The sequence below is a fragment of the Cyrtonyx montezumae genome, unplaced genomic scaffold (assembly GCF_038088225.1).
Source record: "Cyrtonyx montezumae isolate F1298 unplaced genomic scaffold, pur_monq_1.0 scaffold_24, whole genome shotgun sequence".
Classification (NCBI taxonomy): domain Eukaryota; kingdom Metazoa; phylum Chordata; class Aves; order Galliformes; family Odontophoridae; genus Cyrtonyx; species Cyrtonyx montezumae.
The window spans coordinates 1,656,581-1,681,184 of NW_027071981.1; the positions used below are offsets into that span (position 1 = coordinate 1,656,581).

A 24,604-nucleotide genomic window follows, 5' to 3' on the forward strand; every position below is an offset into this window, starting at 1 on the left:
GCCATATTGAGGCCAGTCTTCACAGAAACAAGATCACTGTAGCTTTGTTGCTAGAGGCTCTCAGCCCTGAGATTTGGAGCTATGTTCTGCTCTTGCTATGCTCCTCAGACAGACGGCCTGGAAATCACATGGCATAGCCAGAACCACACGAAAACAGTCACGTTAGGGAATACGCAGCCACAGCAGAGTTCACTTGACACAGCATATGTGAAAAGCTCTTGTGCCTAGTAAATTAAAATACATGCATAAAACTAGTAGTTAAACTTTAGACAAATCCTTCATTTCAGCAGTACCAGACCAAAGTAATATGGATAGAATTTAGTTGCTTGTATAACTTAGCTCAGCTGTTAGAAAGACGATTAGTGAACTAAAAGTTCATCTTAACAGCATCTAACGTTTTTGAGGATCATCACAAGTTTTATTTATCCAGATTCACTGCTATTATTCATATTTATTAATCAAGATACTCTTTCTGCTTTAACAAATATACTGGTCACCCACCATGGAAAGAAACCATTGTTTTAAAAAATGGGATACATACACAAGTGAACCACCTGGCAAATCCACAGGCACATGAGGAACACAGTTGTTCCCTTCACTCCCAGTAAGTGCAGGTTGTTTTTGCAGGTGATACAGACAAGCACGATAGAGTCAAGTGTCCAAGAACAACCTTGAGCCCATGCTTGCTTACAGTTTCATGTTACAGTACTACACCAAACATAAGCTGTTGAGAGAGCAATTAAAAACAGTCTTGTGCAAGTTGGCATTGTTTCCTATAAATCTGAAATAAGTACTCCTCTACAAAATAGCTGAGTAAAAAAAAACCTGAGCCATCTCAAAATGGCTCACCATCTCCAGTTACCAATTAAACAAGAGCTCCTCAGGGAAAACAGAGTGCTTCAAATATGGAAGGGTTATCTAGCAAACTTCTACCGAATCAATTTTCAATAATCTCAAAAAACAATGACAATACATCCAAAAATCTTCCCAGGAATCTTCCCTCTGAACACCTCATTTTATTACAGTATTGCTAACAGCAAGTAAGTGAAATCTTTCAGATTAAAATGAAAGACAGAAGAGACATTATTTAGGCAGAACCAAGCAAATGATAGCACAATAAAGACAAAAGTAACTACTAGACACATTAAGAATTTGAGAATTCCAGAAGACTGTGCAAATATTTGCACTATTACTATTTTCTGTTGCTATTTTTGTGCTGTAGGGGGAATCAAAACAAAGCCAAAACAATTTGCAGACAGGAGTCAAGCATGTTTATACCACCTGATTCCTCCTTGTGTTTTCAAAGAAATTTAACAATGTACCTGCAAATAAAGACTTCTTTCAGGTGCTCAAAGCATTTCAGTGCTTCTCACACACTCTAACACCCACCCTGGCACTGTTTCTGAAGGCAGCTTTAAAAACTGCCTTATTCCCCAGAGGCTGTCATGAACACTGTTATGTGTGTCTTTTTTTTTCCCCTGTTCATCTACAGTTCTTGGTTTCTATTCTGACTTGTTTTACCCATAGCTGAGAAAATACTTAATAGAGGTGTTCAAAAATTATAAACCAAATTCAAAGCATTTTCATATTTATATGATGCTGACTATCCCATATATTTAACTGCAAATCATCAAGGGAAAAGTGGCTGGATATGCATATCCACATGTACGAATGTAATAAAGTAGTCCTTAAGGATGTTCAAATAAGCCACAATTTGTAATAACTTTGTTTCCTAATCCTCCTCTTGTCTTTTCCCAGATTCTCACCCCATTACTTCTCACTCCTTTGCTTCTTCTTTCTTTCTGGTTAGAATTCAGGTGAGAATTCAGGTCAGGAGTTCAGCGAAAACCACAAAAGCCTCAAGAAGAATGCTCTAGGCTATGTCTGTGTTCACCTCTTATCCAATTCTTTGCCAACTATACCCAATTATGGAGACCCGTGACGAGTGGCATTCCTCAGGGATCAGTGCTGGGACTAGTATCTCTTCATTCTTCTGGAATATGGTAACCCACTGTGAGTTGCCCCTTCATAATTGTGCAGGAAACACCACAACAAAAACATAAGATGGGATGCTCAGAATGAAAGGAAGTATATAGAGAACTTCAGTTTTCTTTACTTTTCATTTTGCTTCTCCTTGTTTGCCAGAGAATTGTAAGGGTTGGAAGGGAACTCTAGAGATCACTGAGTCCAAACCCCCTGCCAAAGCAGCTCTCAGACCAGGTTGCACAGGCAGGCGTCCAGGCAGGTCTTGAATGTCTGCAGAGAAGGAGACTCCTCCACCTCTCTGTGCAGCTCCAGTGCTCCATCACCCTTACCATGAAGAAGTTCTTATGCACATTTATGCAGAACTTCCTATGTTTCACTTCGTGGCCATTCCCCTCTTCCTATCACCAGGCACCACTGAGAAGAGTCCAGCCTCATCCCTTTGCCTCCCGCACCTTAGATATTCACAGACATGGATCAGATCCCTTCTGAGTCTTCTTTTTTTCAAGGCTGAACACACCCAGGTCACCCAGGTCTCTCAGCCTTTCTTCATAAGAGAGGTGATCCAGGCCCTTTATCATATTTCTGACCCTCTTCTGGACTTTTTCAAGGAGATTCTGGTCTTTTTTGTACCTGGGAGCCCAGAACTGGACACAATACTCCAGGTGAGGCCTCACCAGGGCAGAGTAGTTCCAGTATGAGGAATGTGGGAACAAGCATACTGTGGGAAAATAAGATGCCACAAACAAACAGTACTTTCCTTGGTAAACTCCGCGAGACAACAGGTCTCCACAGGAGACCAATTCCACCCAAATTTATACACGTTTTTAAGCACTGTCTATCCAATTGACTGGAGACAGAATAATTAAGAGGATCAATACTATTTACCTGAGTTTCATATTAAAGCAGAAACGATATTTTTGAATAGCTTGTTTCCCTTCAAACAGTAGCTGAGATAAAAATATGTTTAAAAACAAGTTTAGCTATACAATCTCCCTAGAGCTTTATCAGTTTTGTCAAACTAAGGAAGGGAATCTTGTCTCAAGTATAGGAAGTCAGCCAGATGAAGCTTGGCCAGCTCAGAGTTGTCTTTAATGAGATCAATCAAGGTTACAGTCAAGTTGACTTTTTTTGGAACAGATGCTTACCTTCTGCACCAGGGTGGTCATAATGCCACCATGTAAAAAGGTGTAAGGAAACCAGCTTCAGCAAGGTCTTACTGTAGCATTAATGGATATGAAAATTTCTCCCGATGCTCACGAAGAATTGAGTTGTTACAGTAATTATTGGTATCCATTCCTTTCTTTAAGTTTTCCCTGCAAGCAGTAATCAGAATTATATACCATCTCTGTGTGAAACTAATGGATTCATGACTAAGAAGACTCATCAACATGATAAGAGATAGTACATCAGGGATATTTGCATCAGGCTTTAATGCCCCAGAACAGTCTCTCAGCCACGTTTCAACTATAAATGAACTAGAACAAATACCAGTGCTATACAACATCAGATCTCCAATGACTTGAGTTCCTACTCCCATCCCCGAACAAAAGAAAGTAAAAGAACTTTGCAAAGATTAAACAGGCTTGTTCTCTTCCTCTACCAAAGGAATGAATATATTTCTGCTCTTAAGCAGAATAGCTCTCAAGCTATTAATAAGCAAAAATACAGCACTCTCATTTATAAAAGCTTTTTCCATTCAAGTTAGAGCATCCACTGTTTAAATATTAAAGATTTACAACACCCAGTGTTATTACACCTGCAAGATAAGTATAACAATATTACCTAAATTTTACAGGTAAAGAGGAAAAAATAATAGTGGAATAGTCTGCAAATTAGGACAATATTTTTCTGTCAACTAATTCTGACCCAAGAGACATTCTTTAACAGTACATACTACAAAAATTTTCCTTCTTCAGGTGTTATCTAGCAAAGCCCACTTTTATTGTAATTTCCTTCCTTCCCTTCCTCCCTCCTTCAAAACCTTCAAAATAAGTGCATTTCTCAACTTTCCTCCCCTCAAAAGAAACACGTTAAAATGCAGTGGCAAAGAATTGTGTGTATACCACCTTTGAGGGACACTAGAGTTCAAATGAAGTCTTTACAAAACAAATCCTAAGTTCTCTGTGGGAAATACAAACACTTCAGAATCACCAAGAGTTGAACTTGCCACCAGTTTTTCTTTCACAACAAAACTCATAGAAGTCAAAGATGCTTATATGATTCTATATGCCAGATGCTTATGGAAGTGCTAGCATATGAAGGCTTTGTTAAGCACACGCTTCACTTGAGATAACATGTCAAGTAGCAAGAGTCCTGTCTGCATTTCCATAGAAGGAAATATCTCCAACATGCTGTTGCTACACCTGAAGCACATTGTGGAGTGAAAGGAAGCTTCTCTTCTCATAGAAGAGCAGACTGTAATACAGATATGCCTGAAGTGGAAAGGCAGAACTGGGACTTTGGATTTGGGCATGACTACAGATAATGGATCACAAAAGAAATAGTTGGAAAAGAAAAACAGTGCCCTTAACATCCTCTGCCATTTTCTTGCTGGATCTTGCTGCATTTTAGACCATACCCCGCAATCCCACAGCAGAGTAGCACAGTCCTTTACCTGATCCAATCATGCAATCAAAGTAGAAAATAGCTAGGAATACTGCCAAGTGATTAGAAGAGAACTAGTTGCGAATTTAAACACCATTTTGATTCATTAATCTCCAACAGCTAAAGACAAACCAAGAGCAAAATTAACACGATCATAAACTAAGCACTCATTTCCTGCAGAGAAGAGCGAGCTGAGAGAGAACAAGTTGATCAAAGACACATACTCCATTGCGAGCTTCAAGATTAGTGCTGCTTTGGTGAGCTCACACTTAGCTCCCATTTACTAATTTGTTTTAGAAGTAGGTAACACCATAATTAATCTTAGCTTCAATTTGAAGTGAAACAAGGGAAGGACCTATCCATCTCCTGATGACACTGAAGCTTATAATCTGCTGCAAGTTTATGTATATACTTTTGTTTGGCACAGTTCTCCAGATGGGAACTCGCAAGGGCAGAGCAGAGAGGGACAATTGCCTCCCTTGCCCTGCTGGCCACCCATCTTCTGACACAGACCAGGGAACTTCTGGCCTTCCAGGCTGCAAGCGCACACCACTGGCTCATGTTAAGTTTTTCATTAACCATAACACTGAAATCCTTCTGTTTCACGGTACATTTTGGATCTGAGATGACAACAAGATGTCTTAGGAGCAGATGCAAGCAACTACACATTTGGGGTAGTTCAGGAGAGTCTGTCCTCTACTTTCCAGTAGCTCCCCTTCAGATACTGAAAGGCTGTTATCAGGTCACTTCAGAGCCTTTTCTTGTACGGGATGAACAGTCCCAGATCTCTCAGCCTGTCCTTGTGGAAGAGGTGTTCCGAATTTCTCCTTGTAGGAGAGCTGGCCATATCCAGCTTCCCATCCACCAGTAAGAGTCTTAACTATGTAAGATACAGAATTTCATTGGGGAATATTCAAAGCATCACCTCATTTTCTTCTCTCCCCACTCTATTATAGTCACTCCTCCATTTTTATCAGTATTTCTGACTACATGAGCATGCAGTTGTCCTGATTTATCTAGTCAAAAAGAAGAGCTTTAAAGGTTACCTTAATTTGCATGAATTGTGTGCTAAAAAACTAAAAAGCTAATTAAGCATACTTCAAATGAACAAAGATTCCTTGTAAGGGAAGAGAGACAAGATTATCACCTTCTATTGAAAAAGCACACTTTTAAACAATGGGGCACAGAGGCAGGTATTAAATATCCCATAAAGAAAAGGGAGTACGAAATAGTAACAGCAAAATTAATACTGAGCACATAGCTTCTTTCGATCAGCCGTAAACACGTTACTAAGCTCTCAGAAGAGCAACTAAAAAGCCGATGAAAATGAGAGCGTCCAAAAAGCCTTATTCTAACCCTTGAAGGCAAGACGGCTCCGGAGCTCCCACGCTGCCGAGACCTGCGGGGGCTCCGCGCCAAGCCCCGCCCCGCCGGGCGCGGGGAGCTGCGGCCGTTAGTACGTGAAGTGCTGGGGGCTTAATGGGCTGCCTAGCCTAGCTGCGAGGTGAGCTAGCAAGCCAAACCTGGGCAGCCATTACAGTGCTCTGCTTCAACTGCAGATGTGCCCCTCCTGGATTTAGATAAGATGCACCACCTTTATGTCCAGCGAAGGCTTTTTGAACTATAGAAATTGAACACTGTGCTAAGAGCACAAGGCTCTCCTAACACCATTAGCTGCAGATTGATAATTTTCATTCACTTTTTATTCATGAACAAAAATAAGGTAACATTGAATCTACAGCATCAGCTCAATTGGATGCTTCATTTTCTGTCCTTTAAAATCAGTAAAGTGTGGCAAATCTGTTCTCATCTACCTGGCAGTTTGCTGTTGTGGTGTAATACTTTGATCTAGCTAGAAGGCCTGTCGTAAATTGCTTTGATTAATGTTAGCAGGAACCTGATGGAAGTAGCCTAAATTAAAGCTGATATGAAACAAATGCATCTAGAACTTCTGCTGTAGATAGGGTTGCCATTAGTGGATATTGAATCTTACATCCTGGTGATTGGTTCTAAGTGTCTAAGACAATTCAAATAAATTGCATTAAGGTAGTAGTAATGCAGGGTGCATCTATGGGTTTTTTTTAGTAGTTTTGACTCTGAGGATTGGTAACTTGACCTAACTTAACACTTGGAATAAGAACTCTTCTGCAGGATTTTCTCATTGATATTAATGATGAGCAGAAATTGATCTGGAAACCTGTAACCTGAAGGATATTACCCAGTGAGGTTTTGGTTTGTTTTGCTTCTTTGGAGTCTTCAGTATTTTTTTTCTCTTGTAGTACTTCTATGCTGCAGAACCAGCCACCAAGGCACTATGGAATTACTTCTCCAATTAGCTTGGCTACTCCAAATGGTATGGATTATATTCAAACTCAGAAGCTAGTTGAAGCAATGGAGTCATTTGGAGTATTTGAAGATGAGGAGGACTTGAATCACAGGTATAAAATCACAAATATTTGTTAATCTCTTGAGGTTTTTTTTTTTTGTTTTGTTTTTTTTTTTTTTTTGAGAACAAATTTAATGGGATTTTTCTTTGCAGGCTGGTTGTTCTTTGTAAACTGGATAACCTGGTCAAAGAATGGATTTTTGAACTTGGTGTGAGCAAGGTAGGAATTCTTATTCTCTTACAAAATGAGCTGAGGCCTCTTTATGTTTTATTTGTGTTAACACTGATTTTTGTTAAAGTTCAACTTATACCTTTACTCTTAAGTATCAAGCAGAGCTATAGTAACCGGCACTGAAATATGGTAGAGAAGGTTTTTCATAGATCTTGAAGTCTTTAAGACAGTGAATGAACTTGTACAGCAGCAGTATCAATTGGTTGTAGCTGTGAACAAGCTAAAAGTTTATTGTGGAGTCAAATGGAAGTTAAATGGGCACCGATTTTTGACCCAAAAAACTTAAAGAACTCAATCTATTTTGAAATTATGATTTGCCTATTGTATAAGATGCTGTTTAAGTGCTTCTGCTGTAGGAAAGGCTAATAAGTAGGTCTTGATTTGCATAAAGCAGTTAAAGGCCTGCTGCTTTGCTCATGCTTTTCTTGAGTTGTGAGTGCTTGCTTTAGAAAAAAGTATTAGTCTATTAGAGATCAGACTAACAACTCAGCACAGGAGTGGTAATCCATGTTTAAGGATATTGTAGAATGAGTTACTCAGATTAATTCAACTTGTGCATAGTTCAATAAGTATTCTAAAGAAAACTTTCCTCTACCTGCAGAACCTTCCTCCTTCGGTAGTAGAAAATGTTGGTGGCAAAATATTTACATTTGGCTCTTACAGGCTTGGAGTACACACCAAAGGTAAAGTTCTAATTATCTGATGGTAGTTCTAGTGATTGGTGGTGATTTCCAACAATCACAGGAGAAATTGAATCTCTCTGCAGGTGCTGACATAGATGCTCTCTGCGTTGCTCCTAAACATGTGGAAAGATCAGATTTCTTTCAGTCGTTCTTTGAAAAACTAAAGCATCAGAAAGAGATAGAAAATCTGAGAGTAAGTAAGCTCTTCCTCATACTATGTTACTTCTACAAATAAGAATATTTGTGTTCAAGATTCACGTTAGTAGTGAATGTATTATAAGCCAAAATTTAAGTTCTTGACCATTTTAAAACAATATTTTATGTGGTATGGAAATGTTGAAGAAAAGATTATGGGTTTTTTTTGTTTTTTTTTTTAACAGTGGCTATACATAATAGGAATCTTTGTGGTATGCTTGTCCATATATGCAGCTTTAGGAACCTGAGGTTCCTCCTAAGAGCTTTGCTTTAATTTTAGCTGTAGTAAGGACTTGGGAATGAGGCTATTGCTTGCATGCAGGAAAGAGGGAGGGTCAGCTGGCAAATTAAGGTAGATGATTATGATGTAATTACAGAAGCATTTCTACCTCTAAGCTGCAAAAAGTTATTTTAAAAAATGGCTGTTTGCTTTGGCAGATCTACTGAATAATATTACATGTGCTACTAGATCAACCATTTAGCATTGACCGTCACTGGAGTTAAATCTTTGACATCGTTTTGACAAGAGCTAGTGCTTTGCCTGTTATGTTAGAAACTTAGAGCCAGGAATCACTAAGAAATCTGTGTTTTTGAGAGATGTAATGAGATCTGAAGGACCTTGGTGTCATTATTTTGAGTAGAGAAATGAGTATGTGAACGCTTCAGGAAAAAGTGGAGATTTTTTTTCTCTTACAAGTTCTACAAGTCAGCCTCTGGCCTCCACTGTAGGCCTGCAGTCAATGTGGCCTTTTGCTGAGCAGAGGCTAGTTTGCTTTACCCTGGTCACTTTCCCTTCAGGATACTGGATGTTTTCTCATCTGTTCTTATACATTAGAATGTAATCAAATATTCCATGCATACTTTTATTTTCAGGTCAGTTGTTTTGTTTGCAGGATGCCTGAATTGCTTATCCCTAGGTGTAGCAGTCTTAGCTGAATGCTGCTTGAAGTGACTCGAGCTAAATGTAGAAGGGAAGAAAGGATTTGTTCTGGTGGGGGTGGGTAATTAGCACTCAAAATGGCCGACCCTTAGTGGTTTCTCCTAGAAACCTGAGCTAGTAATTGTAACACTCATGTTTACATTAAGATTGAAGGCTATGTTTGTTCATTCTTGTCTGCTCTGTTAAAAACAAAGTCAAGTTGTAAGCTTTCTAATCTGTATTGTCTATAGACACTTTTCTTGGAAAAAGTGTTAACTTTGATTCAGTTCAGACCAATCTTCATAGTTATAACTACTCTAAAACTAAAAACTTATGGCTTTCAGTTTATGGAGACAAAATATAGGATAGTTTTTCTGCTCTCCAAACCTTAGGACAGGAGATGTGCTACTCTAGCTTAGTTTTCCTCTGGCAGTCATATTAGAAAAACTTAAGGTATCTAAGTAATGAGCTTAAATAACTTTTAACTCCAGGCTCAGTAGCATACTGCCTGCAGCTTATGTGACTTTGTTGATTCAGAGGCAACTCAGTACTTACAGTGAGCTGCTGAGTAGTATAAATTCTTTGTTTTTATTGTAGTCTAGGGAAAATGAAGAAGTAGCAAAAGGTGTTTTAATGTAATTATCCTCTCCTTCCTAGGCAGTAGAAGATGCATATGTACCTGTTGTCAAGTTCAAGTTTGATGGCATTGAGGTAAGAAATCAAACTGCTTTTCTTTTTGGATCTTTGCAATAAGATAACTTAGTGCCATCACAGATACCTGGAATTTTTACCAGGGTTTTGATACCTTAGTGTTTTTAGAAAGCTCCCCACAACCAAAGAGAAGGCATTACAGTAGAGGGAGAGTTTAGAGAAAAGTCCTTAGGAAGCCTGGCACACAAGAAAATCAGGGGCATTTTGTTCTAAACTCATGCTGTAGGCCAGGTTAGCCTACTTGAATTACTTTCATTTCACAAGGACTGTGCAGACTGGAAATAAAGGCTAAGGCTTTGCTAATTCCTCTTGCCTGTGACCAGCTAGCTTTCTTCAAAAGGCTGCATATTGTGTATTTCACTGTATTAACTGTAGGCAGAGTAATAAACATTGCAAATCAGAAAGAATGCAATTGTGAAACAGGTGTGATCAGGACAAAATGAAGTAGTGTTCACTTGATTTCTGCCTAGGTTTGTCAGTTGTAGGAATCCTTTATCTTGAAATCTTTTCCAGTAAGTGTGTCTGTGTTGGTGTACCCTAGCATGTTACTGCTTGATAGCACTGTGATGAAAACCAACTTAGCAATCTTCTTGTGGCTCTTATCATGTAAAGACATTTTCTTACCTCCGACTAAATAACGTAATTCAGGCTCAGAAGTGGTTACCACACAATGCCCTCTGCTGTAGCTGAGGCCATGGAGTTAAGATGCAGATTCCCTTTTTGAAGGGAAATCCAAGTTCAGAGTCTTAGTATACCCAAAAACCCCAAACAATTTTTTCTAGATTAGAAAGGAGTGATGCATTGTAGATTTTGTAAATAAAATAGGGAACTTCGAGCAATTAGGTATTTGCAAGGGAACTAACCTCATGAGATGCCTTTCATATCCTACCAGCTTTCCTCCACTAGTGTGTTTGTGAATTGTGACGTTCTAACTCACGTTTCTTACTTCTTTAAGATCGATCTGGTGTTTGCAAGGCTGCCTGTGGAAACTGTTTCAGAGAATCTTGATCTCAGAGATGATTCATGTCTGAGAAACCTGGATATAAGGTGCATACGGAGCTTAAATGGTAAGCATGTTTGTGTCTTTAAAAAGAAAACGTTACTAACGCTGGTATAGGATGCGTGTTACTTGCCCCAAGTTTCTGTGTGAGATGCAGAACCTGATTGCAGTGTACTTAAAATATGAGGAGGTGACTTTTAAATTTAAATTTAAAAATTAAATTAAAAAATTAGATCTCTAGCTTTCAGAGAAAATGTAGAAAGTAGTAAAACTTAACTCGGTGCAGTCTGAACATCAAAACTGTTCAGAGTATCAGTTATCCAAAGTGATCCTAAATGTCAGGTGTAATGTAAGTAATGCTAAACCAAGTCATCTGAAGTTGTTCTCAGACTTGAATATTGTAAGCTATGGATCCAGAATAACATAGGATCGTAGAATCATATCATGCATATCAATCATATCAAACTTCAATACTTCAACTTTTTTTTTTTACAGGATGGAGAGTTACTGATGAAATACTGCATCTAGTACCAAATAAAGAAAACTTCCAGCTCACACTCCGTGCAATTAAACTGTGGGCAAAACGTGAGTAATGTGATTTTTATGATCTCTGAAATTTGTGGGGGAGCCTCATGCTTAGAAGGAAGTTTAAAATCATTAGAAGTACTTTAGATAATTCTTTAGATGTTAGCTTGCTTTGCTTTTGTTTCTGGGCAACAGACATGAAATAAGATGCTTATTGGGAACAAATGATTTAAAAAACAAGTTCATCCAAAAAACATGATAAATAATGAATAAGGAAATATGTTATGGGAGTGTAGCTACAGCAAGAGCTAGAACAGTGGTAGAACTCTTCCCCCTCCTGGAAGGAAATTGAAGCAAAACAGTAGCTGTTACAGTACAAGGAGATTTTGGAGCAGTAGTATTTTGGGAAATGGTGTAGTAATGATTATTCATCGCTGTAAGGACCAGTAATTTTTGGCTTTTTTGTTTGTAGCAAGTGATCTATAACCTGTGAAGTCTGTGCTGTAAATTTGAAGGAATGTAGGTTTTTGAAAGGATAACTGAAAAATATCCTTTCTAGGACGCGGTATTTATTCCAACATGCTGGGATTTCTTGGTGGAGTTTCTTGGGCAATGCTAGTAGCAAGAACATGTCAACTCTATCCAAATGCATTGGCTTCTACTCTTATTCACAAGTTCTTCTTGATTTTTTCAAAATGGTAAGAGCTATTGCTTATGACAGTTATAGTCCATAAAAAGTAGTAGTGTTTTTTTAAAGCTGTTCCTTAAAAATTGTATTAATGTACAGTCCTAGCCTGAATTAAAGTTTGAACTTTAAAATAAGCCATTAACTAATAACTGTTTATCTTTTATAGGGAATGGCCAAATCCTGTCCTGCTGAAACAACCTGAAGATAATGATCTCAATTTACCAGTATGGGATCCTAGGGTATGCAGAGATTAAAAACAAACCTTTAAACTTTTTTTTTTTCTAGATTAAACCAATGCTAAGCAGAACTGTTTTTACACCTTAGGTCAGCCCATTGGACAGATATCATGTAATGCCTATCATCACCCCAGCCTACCCACAGCAGAACTCCACATACAATGTATCTGCATCAACACGAGCTGTAATGGTAGAGGAGCTCAAACATGGTAAAAGCAAAGTTCTTTCTGTGCTTATTAACTAATTAAAAAGTATCATGTTTATTGTGTGAAAGCACTATTTGAGTTGGTTATATTTCATGAGTTGTCCTGCCCTTTCAGGAAGAATGAACCATGGAGAAATTTTTTTATATTACTGACCAACTTAGTTTTACAACAAACTATTGTATTACACCTGCATTGTGTCAAGGAGTTTCTTGCTTTTCACCTCTAATAGGTGAAAATAGGTTTGGAACTTTTATCTTGCATGGTTGATAACATGTTTTTTATCATGTTTTTGCAACATCAATTTTAGGTCTCACAGTTACAAATGAGATTCTTCAAGGAAAGTCAGATTGGCCAAAGCTCTTTGAACAACCACATTTCTTTCAGAAGTACAAGTATGTATGAAATCTGTTTTCTGCTCTTTGAATGATTTGTGTACTGGTAAAAGACTGAAACAGTATCTATACGGGTGGCTTTAATGTTTATTTTTCTGGTACTAGATGTGGCATTAGATCTTCCTTTAATAAGGATAAATGCAGGGGAGATGCAGGAACTCATGTTACCAGCTGTTTTTCTAATTAAAAAACAATTGCTGAGTTTGGAATATAGCAGAATGTGACTCTGAAGCATATGATCACGTTTTCATCAGTTAATGTTGTGCTGAATACAGAGTACAACTTTACTGTCTTATCTAGATGTCATGTTCCATATGTAAGGCAGTTTTGTCTTTGTTTAAAGGAATAAAGCCCTGAGGTAGTATATTTCTGTTTTCTTGTAGACATTATATTGTACTGACAGCTAGCACCTTTTCTGAAGAATATCACTTAGAATGGTAAGACTTTAAAATTTGGGTTCATTACATAATTGTAATACAAGTGACTGTACCAATTTAATGTTAACTGTATTACCAAATTAAATGTTAAACTGTGTGATGTTGCATCATCTGCTAAAAGAAAAAACATCTTGTAAAAGAAAATTAGTGGAGATCTTACTGTTTGGAGGAGCTGCCACAAAGATCTGAGTCACAATGAGGAAGAGCAACACTAGTGTGCAGTATGCCTGAAGGTCGGGTGATCTGCATCTGGAACAGCAGCTGTTTCCCTAGAAGTTTCCAACACATATTCAGTTAGGAGGTTTCCTTGTTGCAAAGGCTGTAGCAAACATGGGTTACTTAATGTGACCAGCTCTGTTGCAGCCACTAAGAGCTGAAGATATTTTACAGGCTTCGAGAGCAGTGTCTATGCACCCCCAATATATCTATTATTTTCAAGTTACACTTAACTGAAGTTCTTATTTTTTTTTCTATTAATGGATTGTCTTGTGCACGTACCCTGCTTTCAGTACTACTGCTCTGTAACCTTAAAAATTAATTTATAACTTGTTTACTGGATGTAATATCTTTTTTACAACAAAATTGCACTTGATACTAATTTGCTTCAGCTTGGGAGTCAGCTAACTTCAGAGCCTACTTCTTCAGTGAAGTGAAACAATACTGTTATATCTGAGTGAGGAGCCTGCCTGAACTCAATGCTGTGAAATATTTAGAGTTCTAAGGCTGTTAGTGCATTTAGGCCTATTACATTTAGTGCTGAAAGTCAGCACTTTGGTATGACTGGTGGTGGATAAGTAAGTTGCAGAAGTGTTGATCTGCTTTGCAAAACTGTGTGAAAACCTCAGTTGTAGTTGGAGGAAGCCACTGCTTGTGGTGTAATGTTTGTCACTGCCTCAAGGGAGATGCACCAAAAATTCTGGCTTGTGTGCTGAAAGACTTTATGCATGTTGAAGCAAGGAGTAGTAGTGAGGAATTAAGGTACTGTGACTTTATTCTTAGCTTTGCCATGTATTATATGTTAAGAATATTATATTGGCTGTTAACTATTTCCAAATGTGTTCTCTAAACTTCTGAATCTGTTCAATTTTATCAGCTACAGCTTCATGTCAGTCACAATTAGGTGCACAACAAGGGTTTATTGGCAGAGGGCTTAAAGCTAAAGAACTTATTTTTTTGATACAACAAAATTTCTTCGTTTTTCTAGACATATAGATACAATAAAATCCTGACTATAGTAAGAGCTGAAGTTTTTCTAATAGTAGAAAATGAGTCAAATGAGGTTCTGCTGTGTACCTGGGGAAACATAAGAGCAAAAGGTGGACTTGATTCAGTTTGTCTGCTTTAAGTTCAGAGCTCTTGGATGGATTTGGGAGTAGACCATAAATCTCTTGTTCACTGGTGTAAGTTACTTCCTATAGATTTAACTGTTTTCAAAGTTTGCCGTGCTCTTAGGTAAAGGGTAAAATGTTGTTACTCTGCAAGTAACAGAGCTTGTGCCTTGAAGTTAAGGGGTCTTGCATCTTTGTTATAGGAACTACATTTTCTGTTTTGGTTTGAGGATGATAAACTTTCAGTTGTTAATCTGTAAGAATAATTGCATCTTCACCCAAACGTGGTTGTCCCTTTTCTTTCTGAACTGCTCATGCTGGTGATCTTTGGGGTTTTGCCTACTTGGAAATCAGGGTAGAGACTCTGGGATGTGCCGACTGCACTCCCACAATTCTAAATTAAACTTCTAGTCTGTGATGAAAATAAAAAAACAAGTTAGATAAACTTTGGTCTTTGGAAGCGCTAAAGCTCAAATGTCCCTGAATCAATCTCAAACAGCAGTGTGTGATGTAAAATCTGCCATCTGTTCGCCTCAATGGAGCTTATTCCTATTTGTTTGGTTAGTATTCTTATATGGACATTATAAAAAACATAATACTCTTTTGGGCATGTTAAAAATTGAGCAAATGTTTCTTGTTCTTAGGATTGGCCTTGTTGAATCTAAAATTCGTGTGCTGGTTGGAAACTTGGAAAGGAATCAACTTATAGAAATTGCACATGTAAATCCACAGTCTTTCCCTGGCAACCAAGGACACTGTAAACAGTGAGTTTCATTATTCTTCTTAAATATAGTTTAGCCAATATATTCACTTGTTTACGCTCATTTATCTCAACTTATCTAGCATGTTTTGCTATGTGCCTACTGTTCTGTAGGTGCAAGATTCTGAATATGTTGGATTTTTAAAGAAGGGCAAACTTCCAAGAAAAGTACTTGGAGCTTAAGTAAGGGTCAGCCCTTCAGTATTTAATTGCTGTGTACAGCTGAGCTATTGCCTCAGTCCTCTGAGACTATTCATCAGCATTTAAGTACCTGGCATCTCTGCATAAATGATTTCTGAATCTGTCTCTTTAGGAGTGGCCACGTGTCAATGTGGTTTCTTGGAATCATATTTAGGAAACTGGAAAGTGCAGAAAGTACTAAGATTGATTTAACATATGATATACAGACATTCACAGATGCAGGTAAGCCTATATTTAATTTTGATCTAATCTTGTTTCTTTTTTGAGTCTACTGAAAATTGCTTCAATTTGTGACTTATTATCTAGGGAACAACATAAAGGGTGTATTTAAAATCTTCAAATTCTGACACTTTAATGAAGTCCATCTTAATGTGAGTGTGTATTAGGCATGCACCAAGTGAGGAAATGCCTCCAAATATGTCAGAAGCAAGGGACAGCAAATACAGTCCCGTTAGGTCTGGACTGTAGTATTAAGAAAAAGCCATTGCTACTGTAACCCTAAAACTTCCACTGCTCTAGAGGATGAGTGAAGATTTCCCTTTTGATGTAGGTACTTGGAAATATAAACACACCCAGGTGAAACAGTAGTTCTGTAGGTCATACTGAGCACACCAATGGAAGAACTGCATTTCTTGAAGTGGACAGTGAGATGTGAATGCTGTGGGTGTTTATTTACTGGACATATCAACAGTTGTTAGAAAGGAGTCAGTTGTTAGTCAGTTGTTGAGTTTTGAAACAGAAAATCAGATTCTAAATTTACAATATTTTTTGGAAATGTTTGTGTATGATAACCTTAAGTTCTTAAGCCAGTGATCTGTCATGTAATTACACGTGGTCTTGCATGTAAAACTTCATCTCCCATTTCTACTTTTGCTAGGTGTAGAAAAACAGTAATACTGTATGTATTGTCAAGTAATGCTAGAAAAAAGGGAAGGTGGGGAAGGAGTCACTTGAAATCAGTCTTTACTGTAGCCTACTTGTTCCTCCTGACCCAGCTGCTCATGAGCTTCTCAGAAGTGTGTGTGCTGTCAGGCTTGTGACCTGCTGAAGAAGATCAACCTGATTTCTGAACTGATAAGTGTTAGAACAAATAATTTTGAACTGTGAACTTCCTTAAATGTTTATTTACACTGATGGGAGAGCTTATCAACAGCATAAGCTTAGGTCTGCTTAAAAATGTGGTAAAAGCTTGATCACCTTACCTCGTGCTTTGGGATATAAGTCATAGAATGCATCTTGACACATCTGAATTTTAAGTTGATTGAGATGACTTCCTCAGACTTGTGCTGTTGTCTGTTATGCAGTTTAACGGTTAACTTCTGTTTAAAAAAACAACAACAAAGTAGGTAGTTAAGGAAAACAGTCCCAAATTGCAACGAGTCTGTTAAGTCAGATGAACTGAAAACTAAACAGAAAACACCACCACAATTGCACCTTAAATAGGAAACTAGTCTGAATCTTGAATTAAGGTATCTGATCTCTCTTCAGCTGCGCACAGATGGGGTTGTTCTGGAAAATAACTGCATACCTCTTCTGAATCAGAAAACTAATGACCATGGAGTATTTTCTTTAATGTAAAATCAGCTCAGATATGACCTGCACAGTTAGTTATAACTGAGTACTTAAGCACATTTGAACTTAAATATCTGCATGTATCTGTACTGGGTGTGATATGATCTCAAGAAGACGAGTGTCAGCTCATGTGCTGTGTGGAGTACTTCAGTAGCATCTGGTGGTCAGATGGGCTAGAAATTTCTTGCTCTTCATTTGGGCAGAACAGAATGAAAGACTTGTTTTTTTTCCCAAAGAAATCATGTAGCTTTGATAAATACATAATGCAAACATTATCATTAAGCTGCAATACCAAATTGTGTTAGTTTACAGGCAGGCGGCTGGCATGAACACACTAAAGGAAGGTATGAAGATTGAGGCAGCTTATGTGAAGAGGAAGCATCTCCATTATTTTTTGCCTGCAGGAACCTTGCAAAAAAGAAAGAAGGTATGACAAAAATAACGTGACTCTTCTGGAAATTTTATCTTGCTTATCTTGCCTTTCTAGATGTTCTGAAAATGAAATCTTCCAATTTGTTTCAGCAAACCATGGTAAGTGTTGGTCAGAATGCTACTGAGCTTCAGTGCAAAAGGGCATCTTCAAATGAAAGCCTGAACAGTTCCAGAGTCAACAACTCCAGAACACCATATAATTCCTCTTCATTAAGTACGATATCTAAATTGGACACTTCTGCATCAGAGATGGAAAGGTTAGTATGATAACCTTAGAGCTGAAGAAGCTGCTGCTAATTAACTCATAATATCAACAATGTCTAGGGTTTCTTGTTTGAATCTATGAAGATCATGAGAATGTGGGGTACCCTAATGGCTTTGGGAACAAAGGTGGCACCTACTTTGGGGGTGGATTGAAGGAAATTCTTATTCCTACATAATGATGCGTATAAAATTACTATAAAGTAGAAGTTAGCAGAGCAATTATTTAGTTTTGACTAAAATAACTTCGGGTTAGAATATAACTTGAGTATTTTATATGCAGGTAGCTGTTCTTTCTAACAAAGTATGGTTAATGCTAAGTGGAGTTGAGTTCTGTTACTAGCACTAATCTTGATCACAAACATTCCAGTGTTGCTGCTTACTTAGTGGGGCTGTGTATGAACTTGGATGCAAGATACTTCAGTGATTGCCAGCTGTATTCAGTCTTGGTTTGGTATAGAAGTAGCACTAAAAAATAAATAAAAAATGGGGTGGCACCTGTTAGGAAGAACAGACAATTTCAGTGGAGAAAGTAGCATGGAGCACTGCATATACAGAGCTGTAGAAATAAAAGTATATATACATGGAGGCTCATCTAGAGAAAATCAGATTCATGCTCAATCTGAAATTCAGTGGAATGATCTGCTAGACTGTCAGTGAATGCCTAAGCTGTTTAATATAGAGCAAATGAGGTAGACTGCTTTTTGTCTTGCATGAACATTCTACAACTGATTACAATATTTTGAACTAGTATTTTATTATACAAGCATTGTAACAATGATTTTCACAGGAATGCCTTAATTTGGAGAACGAATGGTGCTAACAACAGAGAGAAGGTGGCTTGTGTTGCTGTGCCACCTGTGTCCAGGGCCATCTCCATTCCAGTTATTGATTCACGTATGTAGTAAGGTAGTAGGTGGAATGAAGACTTTTAACTTCATGACTGATGTCTAAAAGTTTGATGTTTCCTACAGAAATGAAGGCTGCAGTTGCTGTAAGAACATCAGGACCTCCATGTGACTGTGCCATTCCTACAGTAATAGGGCATAATGCAGTTGCTCAACTTAGAACATGTTTTGTCCAAGACCAGCATGACCTAAGTGGAACTCAGATTACAGATCCAAAGTGCGCTGTACCTAAGCGAGCTCACTCACCTGCCTCAAAAGAATACCCCAAGAGATCAAAGGACAGAGAAAAGGTAGAGAAGAGGGGTTAGTCTGAGAGAGGTTTGAAGTAGTAGCTACTGATACAGAATGAGTCAAATAACTGATAAGAAATATGTATGTACATCCCCAAGAGATTCAGGAGACTAAACTTAAGTATAAGGATGGTGTAAGTATATGAAAAACTGTCTTGGATGTAGTACATGTCTGGTGAGTAGCTTCTTTCATGATATGACACTGTTTCTAGTGTGGTGACAGCATGTCCAAATGCTGCTATTTGTGTTCGTGCATTGGCCAGTGACCAAAGGAAACTGTTCATTTGGAAGCAGTTCTTAATTACAATACTTTCTAAATTGTCTTTATCCCTAACTGAAGAAGATAGGCATCTTACAAACACAGAACCTGATCAGCTCATACTTTTGCCAGATAACTTTGAATGCCTTTCAGTAGTTTTGCAATATACTCAGTAGGTCATCTGCTATGGAAGGAAGTGTTAAATTCTTTGTTAAATCTTGTTTCCGTGGAAGCTTTAGATTCATACTTGATTTTTTTTTATTATTGGAAAAAAAAATCCTTTAAGAGATGCTTTCTCTGATTTAACTTCTGCTTTGAGACAAACAACTTGATTTTTCAACTTGAAGAGAACCAACCTTTAGAGTTATTAACTAGTACTGAGTATTTCTAGTATAAATTTGAAGGTTGAATAGTAAAACTTCTAAAGAGATGAGATTCTCAGTATCCAAATATTGCAAGAATGGCTAATGCACTGACTGAATGCTGTCAGTAACTTTAGTCTAGGAATTGAATCTGTGTGTTCTGTTCTTTCAGTTAATTGGCCAGAATTCAGCCTTCAAAGAGGATGGTAATCCAGAAGATGTAAAGAGATCTATAGAAAATGTAATTTCAAGTAGTTTTATTCGAAGTAAAAATAAATGGAGTGTTCTAATGCTGAGTATACACAGCATATTCTACACATTTATTGATGTAAACAAAATATGCTTTTTAGTATATACATCTAGTTGCTTGTAATGCATTAAATAGATGGGTTTTTTTTCTGTAACAGTGAATCAAGTTGTTTAAGGCTAAAACTACTATGAAGACTGAAGTGTTTCCTCCCTCAAAGGGAGGACACAGAGCCCTATATTTATTGCTGCTTTCTATAAACTCGAGGGCACATTCTGAAATCAAGATGTGGTCGTTTTGGTAGAATAGAGGTTGAAATACCTGAAACATCACGTGCGTATGCATAGGTACTTAATGAAAATCTAGTATTTTATCTAGGAGGAGGGTGTCAGTACATGTATGTATTTAGCTTTTAAGTATCTTAACAGACAGCATGGTTTGGCAGCAAGTACTATTCTCAAAATTGTAACTTAATAGATCTTTTTTGTCTTTTTAGATTGGCCTTGGAAGAAAAAATGGGCAGAGTGCAAGTACTGACACATTGAGATCACAGGTATTGGGAAGCAAAAAAAAATTTCATTCTGTATGCAAAGATATATGTACTAACCTCTAAAACTGATTCTTCTAGTTAGTGATAAGCCTTTACCTTTCACACTTCTGCTTAATTGAATTGCAAACAAATCTGTGTTTTCAAAATGAAATCAAAGATTTCAAGTTCTTATGCTTGGACATCACTGTCTCCATTTGGCATTTCCCATCTCCAAACTGACTGATTGTTTCCAGTTGTTTTTTTCTTTGTTAATGTGATGTGGATCCTTGCAGACCTTGTAAAAGATGCTCTGAGCTGTAACTACTTTAAGGATTCGTGTACTCACTGCAGTGACAGGGCTGGAAGCTTCATACTGTACAAATAAGTCAAGTTATTGTGTCTAGTGGTATGTTGCAGGGCTGGGGGTTATAAGATTGGAAGTACTCTGGACAGTAGCAACACTGTTTTCCTGACTCATGGATTCAAGAGGAGCAGTAGCTTCTTCTGTTACACCTTTGAGCAACTTCTTTTCTGGCATGAAATTTTTTTCCTCTCAGAAACTAAGTGTGCAGAGAGGAAAGCACTCTTCTGTAACTGTACTGGTATCTGTGTGAAAAGTGGAAAAATATCCTGCTCTGTGAATATTTATTTTGAGCTATACTGGTTTGGTACGTAAAGAATGATGTTCTATTCAGCTAGAAAATTATTTATCTGCTGCTTCTTAATGTACTTAACTTTTTTTTCTGTGGCATCTTCTTGTGTGTTGCAGAGGCTTTGCAGTGAAGAACTACCAGATTCTTCATCTCCTGTTCCGACAAGTAGTATTCGTATCATTAAAAGATCCATCAGACTTACCCTTAACCAGTAACCAGTATCTTCAGGTAATGATGATATTTGTTTATTGGTTCATATTATCATTGTTTTCTAGCTCCTAGCAAAGAATGGAGGGTTACTGTTGTACTGCAATGTTAGCTAAACATGCTTTTTGACCTGCAGGTGTTGTAAAAGCCACACAGTGACAGGAGTATCTTACAAGATCACTTGCTGCTGAGTCACTGGCTACGGAAATATACTGCTATTTTTAAGTAGAACTAGCTTAGATGCTTGCTTCCCCTGAAACTGCTTCATGTGTACTCCTGCAATAGCTGCACCTAAGTCTTTTTAAAAGTCTTAATTATCACTAGTGGAGACAGCCTTTTGAAAAAGCCACAAACAGTTTGTCCTGTGACTTGCATTCAGAATGTATGTATATAGTTAACTAGTCACTGCAACCATGTTCTGGCTTCAAGTATGTAGGAATGTGTTTATATTCTAGTTGATGTGGATATATTGTTCTTAAAGTATTTTCCAGTTTGGCACATACACTCCTGTGCATCTGTCACAGTGATGCTCAGTTTTTACAGGCAATAGTTTTCAACTGTCTAGCACAGCTGTGTACTACACACCTATTGTCTCTCATAGAGGCCCATAAATAATCTCCACTACTGAAGAAAATGCAATAGGACTCTAAATAGTTGCATGAAAACTTGTTGTAGTCTTATTTGGTTCTATAAACAAATTCATAACACTGCTTACCCAGTGACGTGCATTAGTATTTTTGGGGGGGTGGAAAGAAATTATAATTACATATTTAAATATATATATATCTTATGCTAAATTTCTGTAATTTCTTTATTATCTGGTATTTTTTGTAAGTGGAGTTGAATATCTTTTCCAGAGTATTTTTGTATGTATTGTAAATACTGTCTAAAGAAATCTAAAACTTCAATATCTTGTTTCCACTTTTTTTTAATGAAGATGAATAATTCTTATTAAAAATCTCAAGCCAAAGATAATGGGCGGGGGAGACAGGGACAGGCAAGCATGATGTTCTGCAAAATAATAGTGATGCTAGAGTCGACTCGAGTCAATATTGCTGTTCCACTACTGTTGATATTTCAGTGTCTTCAATTACATCAGGCTTCATTCTTGAGCAGTTTTCCTTTAAAAAGCCTTAGTGGGTTTGAGAGTTTCTATTCTTTCCTTTCTATACAGCCTCTGCTACCAAAAACAAAAAAGCCCTCCCTGCAAGGGTTGCATTTAATCACAAATTAAAAGGAAGGGATAAAGCACAAAGTGGGTTTATAAACTAGTACTTTGACTTTGTGACCATTGTTATTACATAGGCCTGGCAATATTTAAGGATCACGTAATCAGCCACTGTACTTCAGTATAACTTCAGCACTTGTGTAGATAAGTCTGCCATTAGTTGGAAGGAATTAAAGCTAAAGTAGATAGAAAAATGGCAAATCTAATAGGAAAACTTCTTACAATAGTCTACAACCCTGTAATAGAGTGCTTCTAAACAATTTCCCTTTCAGTATTACAGGAGTGTTAGGGGCTGCCTTGTCCTCAAACCCTTCCATGAGCACACTGATTTATGCAGTCTTTAGCTAACCTTGCTAATGGTTATTGATGAATGCCTTTAGACTTTGAATTTTTTTTCCTCTTCTATACAGTTACCCTCTAATCACTATTACTCCATCTTTCTTCACCTCTAGGGTGAAGAATAATGTTTAAAAAGGATTTAGGTTACTAGTTTCTAGGTCTTGATCTAACATAGGTGGGGTTACACACTTTCTCTTTGCATACCCTGGTTTAAAACTTCATGCAGTGCTCAGTGTCCCCATTGTTCTGTGGTTTCACTGGCTAGTACAGAAGTGCAGTAGTGCAGAATTTGTGTTCTTAGTTGCTGTTTTTGGTGAGTTAATGGTTGGAATTCAGCTATTTTGACTACAGTTCAAATTGCAAAAATTAAATGTTTTCCTTTGTCTATGGAGCAAGACCTTTGTTAGAGTGACTGAGAGTTACTCATGCATAAAGGCTTGTTGAGCCTTTCTTCCTGCAAGCATTATTTTCTATTTGCTGTCTTAGCTGGCTGTTGAATGAGTGCCTTGGAGACTGAGGTGGAAAGGGATGAAGGATGCAGTTTTTTGAGGGGACTAATTATGCTTGTATTGAAACTATTCCAAGTTTCTAATAGTATGTAAGGAATTCTACTACAGAAATTAATTTATACTGGGGTTTTGTTTGGTATTAGCAAAGAAAAAGTTACTGTAAATTACCTGTGCTTCCTTTGTAATGCAGGACCCTGCAGCAGCTAAGGGTTACTAATATAATATTTCTTGCTCTAGTGCATGGGTGTCCAACCTTTTGGCTTGCCTGGGCCCCACTGAGTGAAGAGGAATTGTCTTGTGCTATGTATGCATATGTTACACCAAAACTAACACAATGACCCCGTACCAGTGGAAGTGGAATGCACCACCCCCCACCTCACTGTGCTCACATCCACTGTTTGGTCTCCATAAATGTTCACCAAACATTCATGAATGTCAGCAGGTGCCATTTTTTCTGCATGGAGGAGTTCAGTGACACACTTCTGCTTCGTATGCACTTCTGTGTCAGATGCTGTCTTGTTAGTATGTCCCTCATCTGTCATTTGTCACACAGCAACAAAACTTGATCAGAATATTACTGGAAAGATTCAACCTTTACTGCTATGGCACCATAAAACAGGAGGCGTTATTTTTGGAGTAGCAATCAAAATATATAATCATAGAATCACCGAAATTGGAGAAGATCTCTAAGATCATCTACTCAAATATTTCTCAGTTGCAGTGTCTTGGGTTATGGACTCAGATGTGAACGATCCAAATCGTTTATTACAGGTTTTAACATCCCTTATATGCTTTCACAAGTTCTCTCTTGTAACTTTCCCACCCGCCTTTATATATCAACAGTTTAACTTCCCAAAGCAGTCCTTAACTGTCTTGGGCTTGCTGAACTTTGTCCCGTTGGCTTCAGCCCAGCTATCCAGATTGCTCTGTGCGGCCTTGCTACCCCCAGGCAGATTGATGCTTCCTCCCAACTTGGCATCATCTGTAGACTTATTGAGGGTGCTCTCCATGCCCTCATCCAAGTCATTAATAAAGATATTGAACAGGACTGGCCTGAATTACCAACCCCTGGGGAACATCTCTCAAGACCAGTCACCAGCTGGATGGAACTCCACTCATTGCCATTCTCTAGGCCCAGCCATCCAGCCAGTTCTTCACCCAGCAAAGAGTCTGCCTGTCCAAGCCATAGACTGCCAGCTTCTCCAGAATACTGTGGCAGACAGTGCCAAAGGCTTCACTGAAATCTAGGTAGACTACATCAGCAGCCTTTCCCTCATCCACCAGATGGGTCACTAGGTCATATAATACCAGGTTGGTCA

General features: G+C 37.9%; 1 protein-coding gene across 1 annotated transcript in view; it reads left to right on the forward strand.

The window, feature by feature from the left end:
* The window catches only part of PAPOLG (poly(A) polymerase gamma), a 70,338-nt gene extending 49,121 nt beyond the window's left edge, over positions 1-21,217 (forward strand). The window contains exons 2-22 of the mRNA XM_065739358.1: positions 6,870-7,028; positions 7,130-7,196; positions 7,810-7,891; positions 7,975-8,084; positions 9,663-9,716; positions 10,672-10,783; positions 11,212-11,301; positions 11,801-11,939; positions 12,096-12,168; positions 12,254-12,374; positions 12,679-12,763; positions 13,147-13,200; positions 15,173-15,292; positions 15,602-15,711; positions 17,367-17,488; positions 17,584-17,750; positions 18,545-18,651; positions 18,729-18,952; positions 19,746-19,814; positions 20,317-20,373; positions 21,119-21,217. Coding sequence (XP_065595430.1) covers positions 6,870-7,028; positions 7,130-7,196; positions 7,810-7,891; positions 7,975-8,084; positions 9,663-9,716; positions 10,672-10,783; positions 11,212-11,301; positions 11,801-11,939; positions 12,096-12,168; positions 12,254-12,374; positions 12,679-12,763; positions 13,147-13,200; positions 15,173-15,292; positions 15,602-15,711; positions 17,367-17,488; positions 17,584-17,750; positions 18,545-18,651; positions 18,729-18,952; positions 19,746-19,814; positions 20,317-20,373; positions 21,119-21,217 — 2,221 coding nt within the window. The remainder of the gene's footprint in view (positions 1-6,869; positions 7,029-7,129; positions 7,197-7,809; positions 7,892-7,974; positions 8,085-9,662; positions 9,717-10,671; positions 10,784-11,211; positions 11,302-11,800; positions 11,940-12,095; positions 12,169-12,253; positions 12,375-12,678; positions 12,764-13,146; positions 13,201-15,172; positions 15,293-15,601; positions 15,712-17,366; positions 17,489-17,583; positions 17,751-18,544; positions 18,652-18,728; positions 18,953-19,745; positions 19,815-20,316; positions 20,374-21,118) is intronic.
* The last annotated feature ends 3,387 nt before the right edge of the window (positions 21,218-24,604 follow it).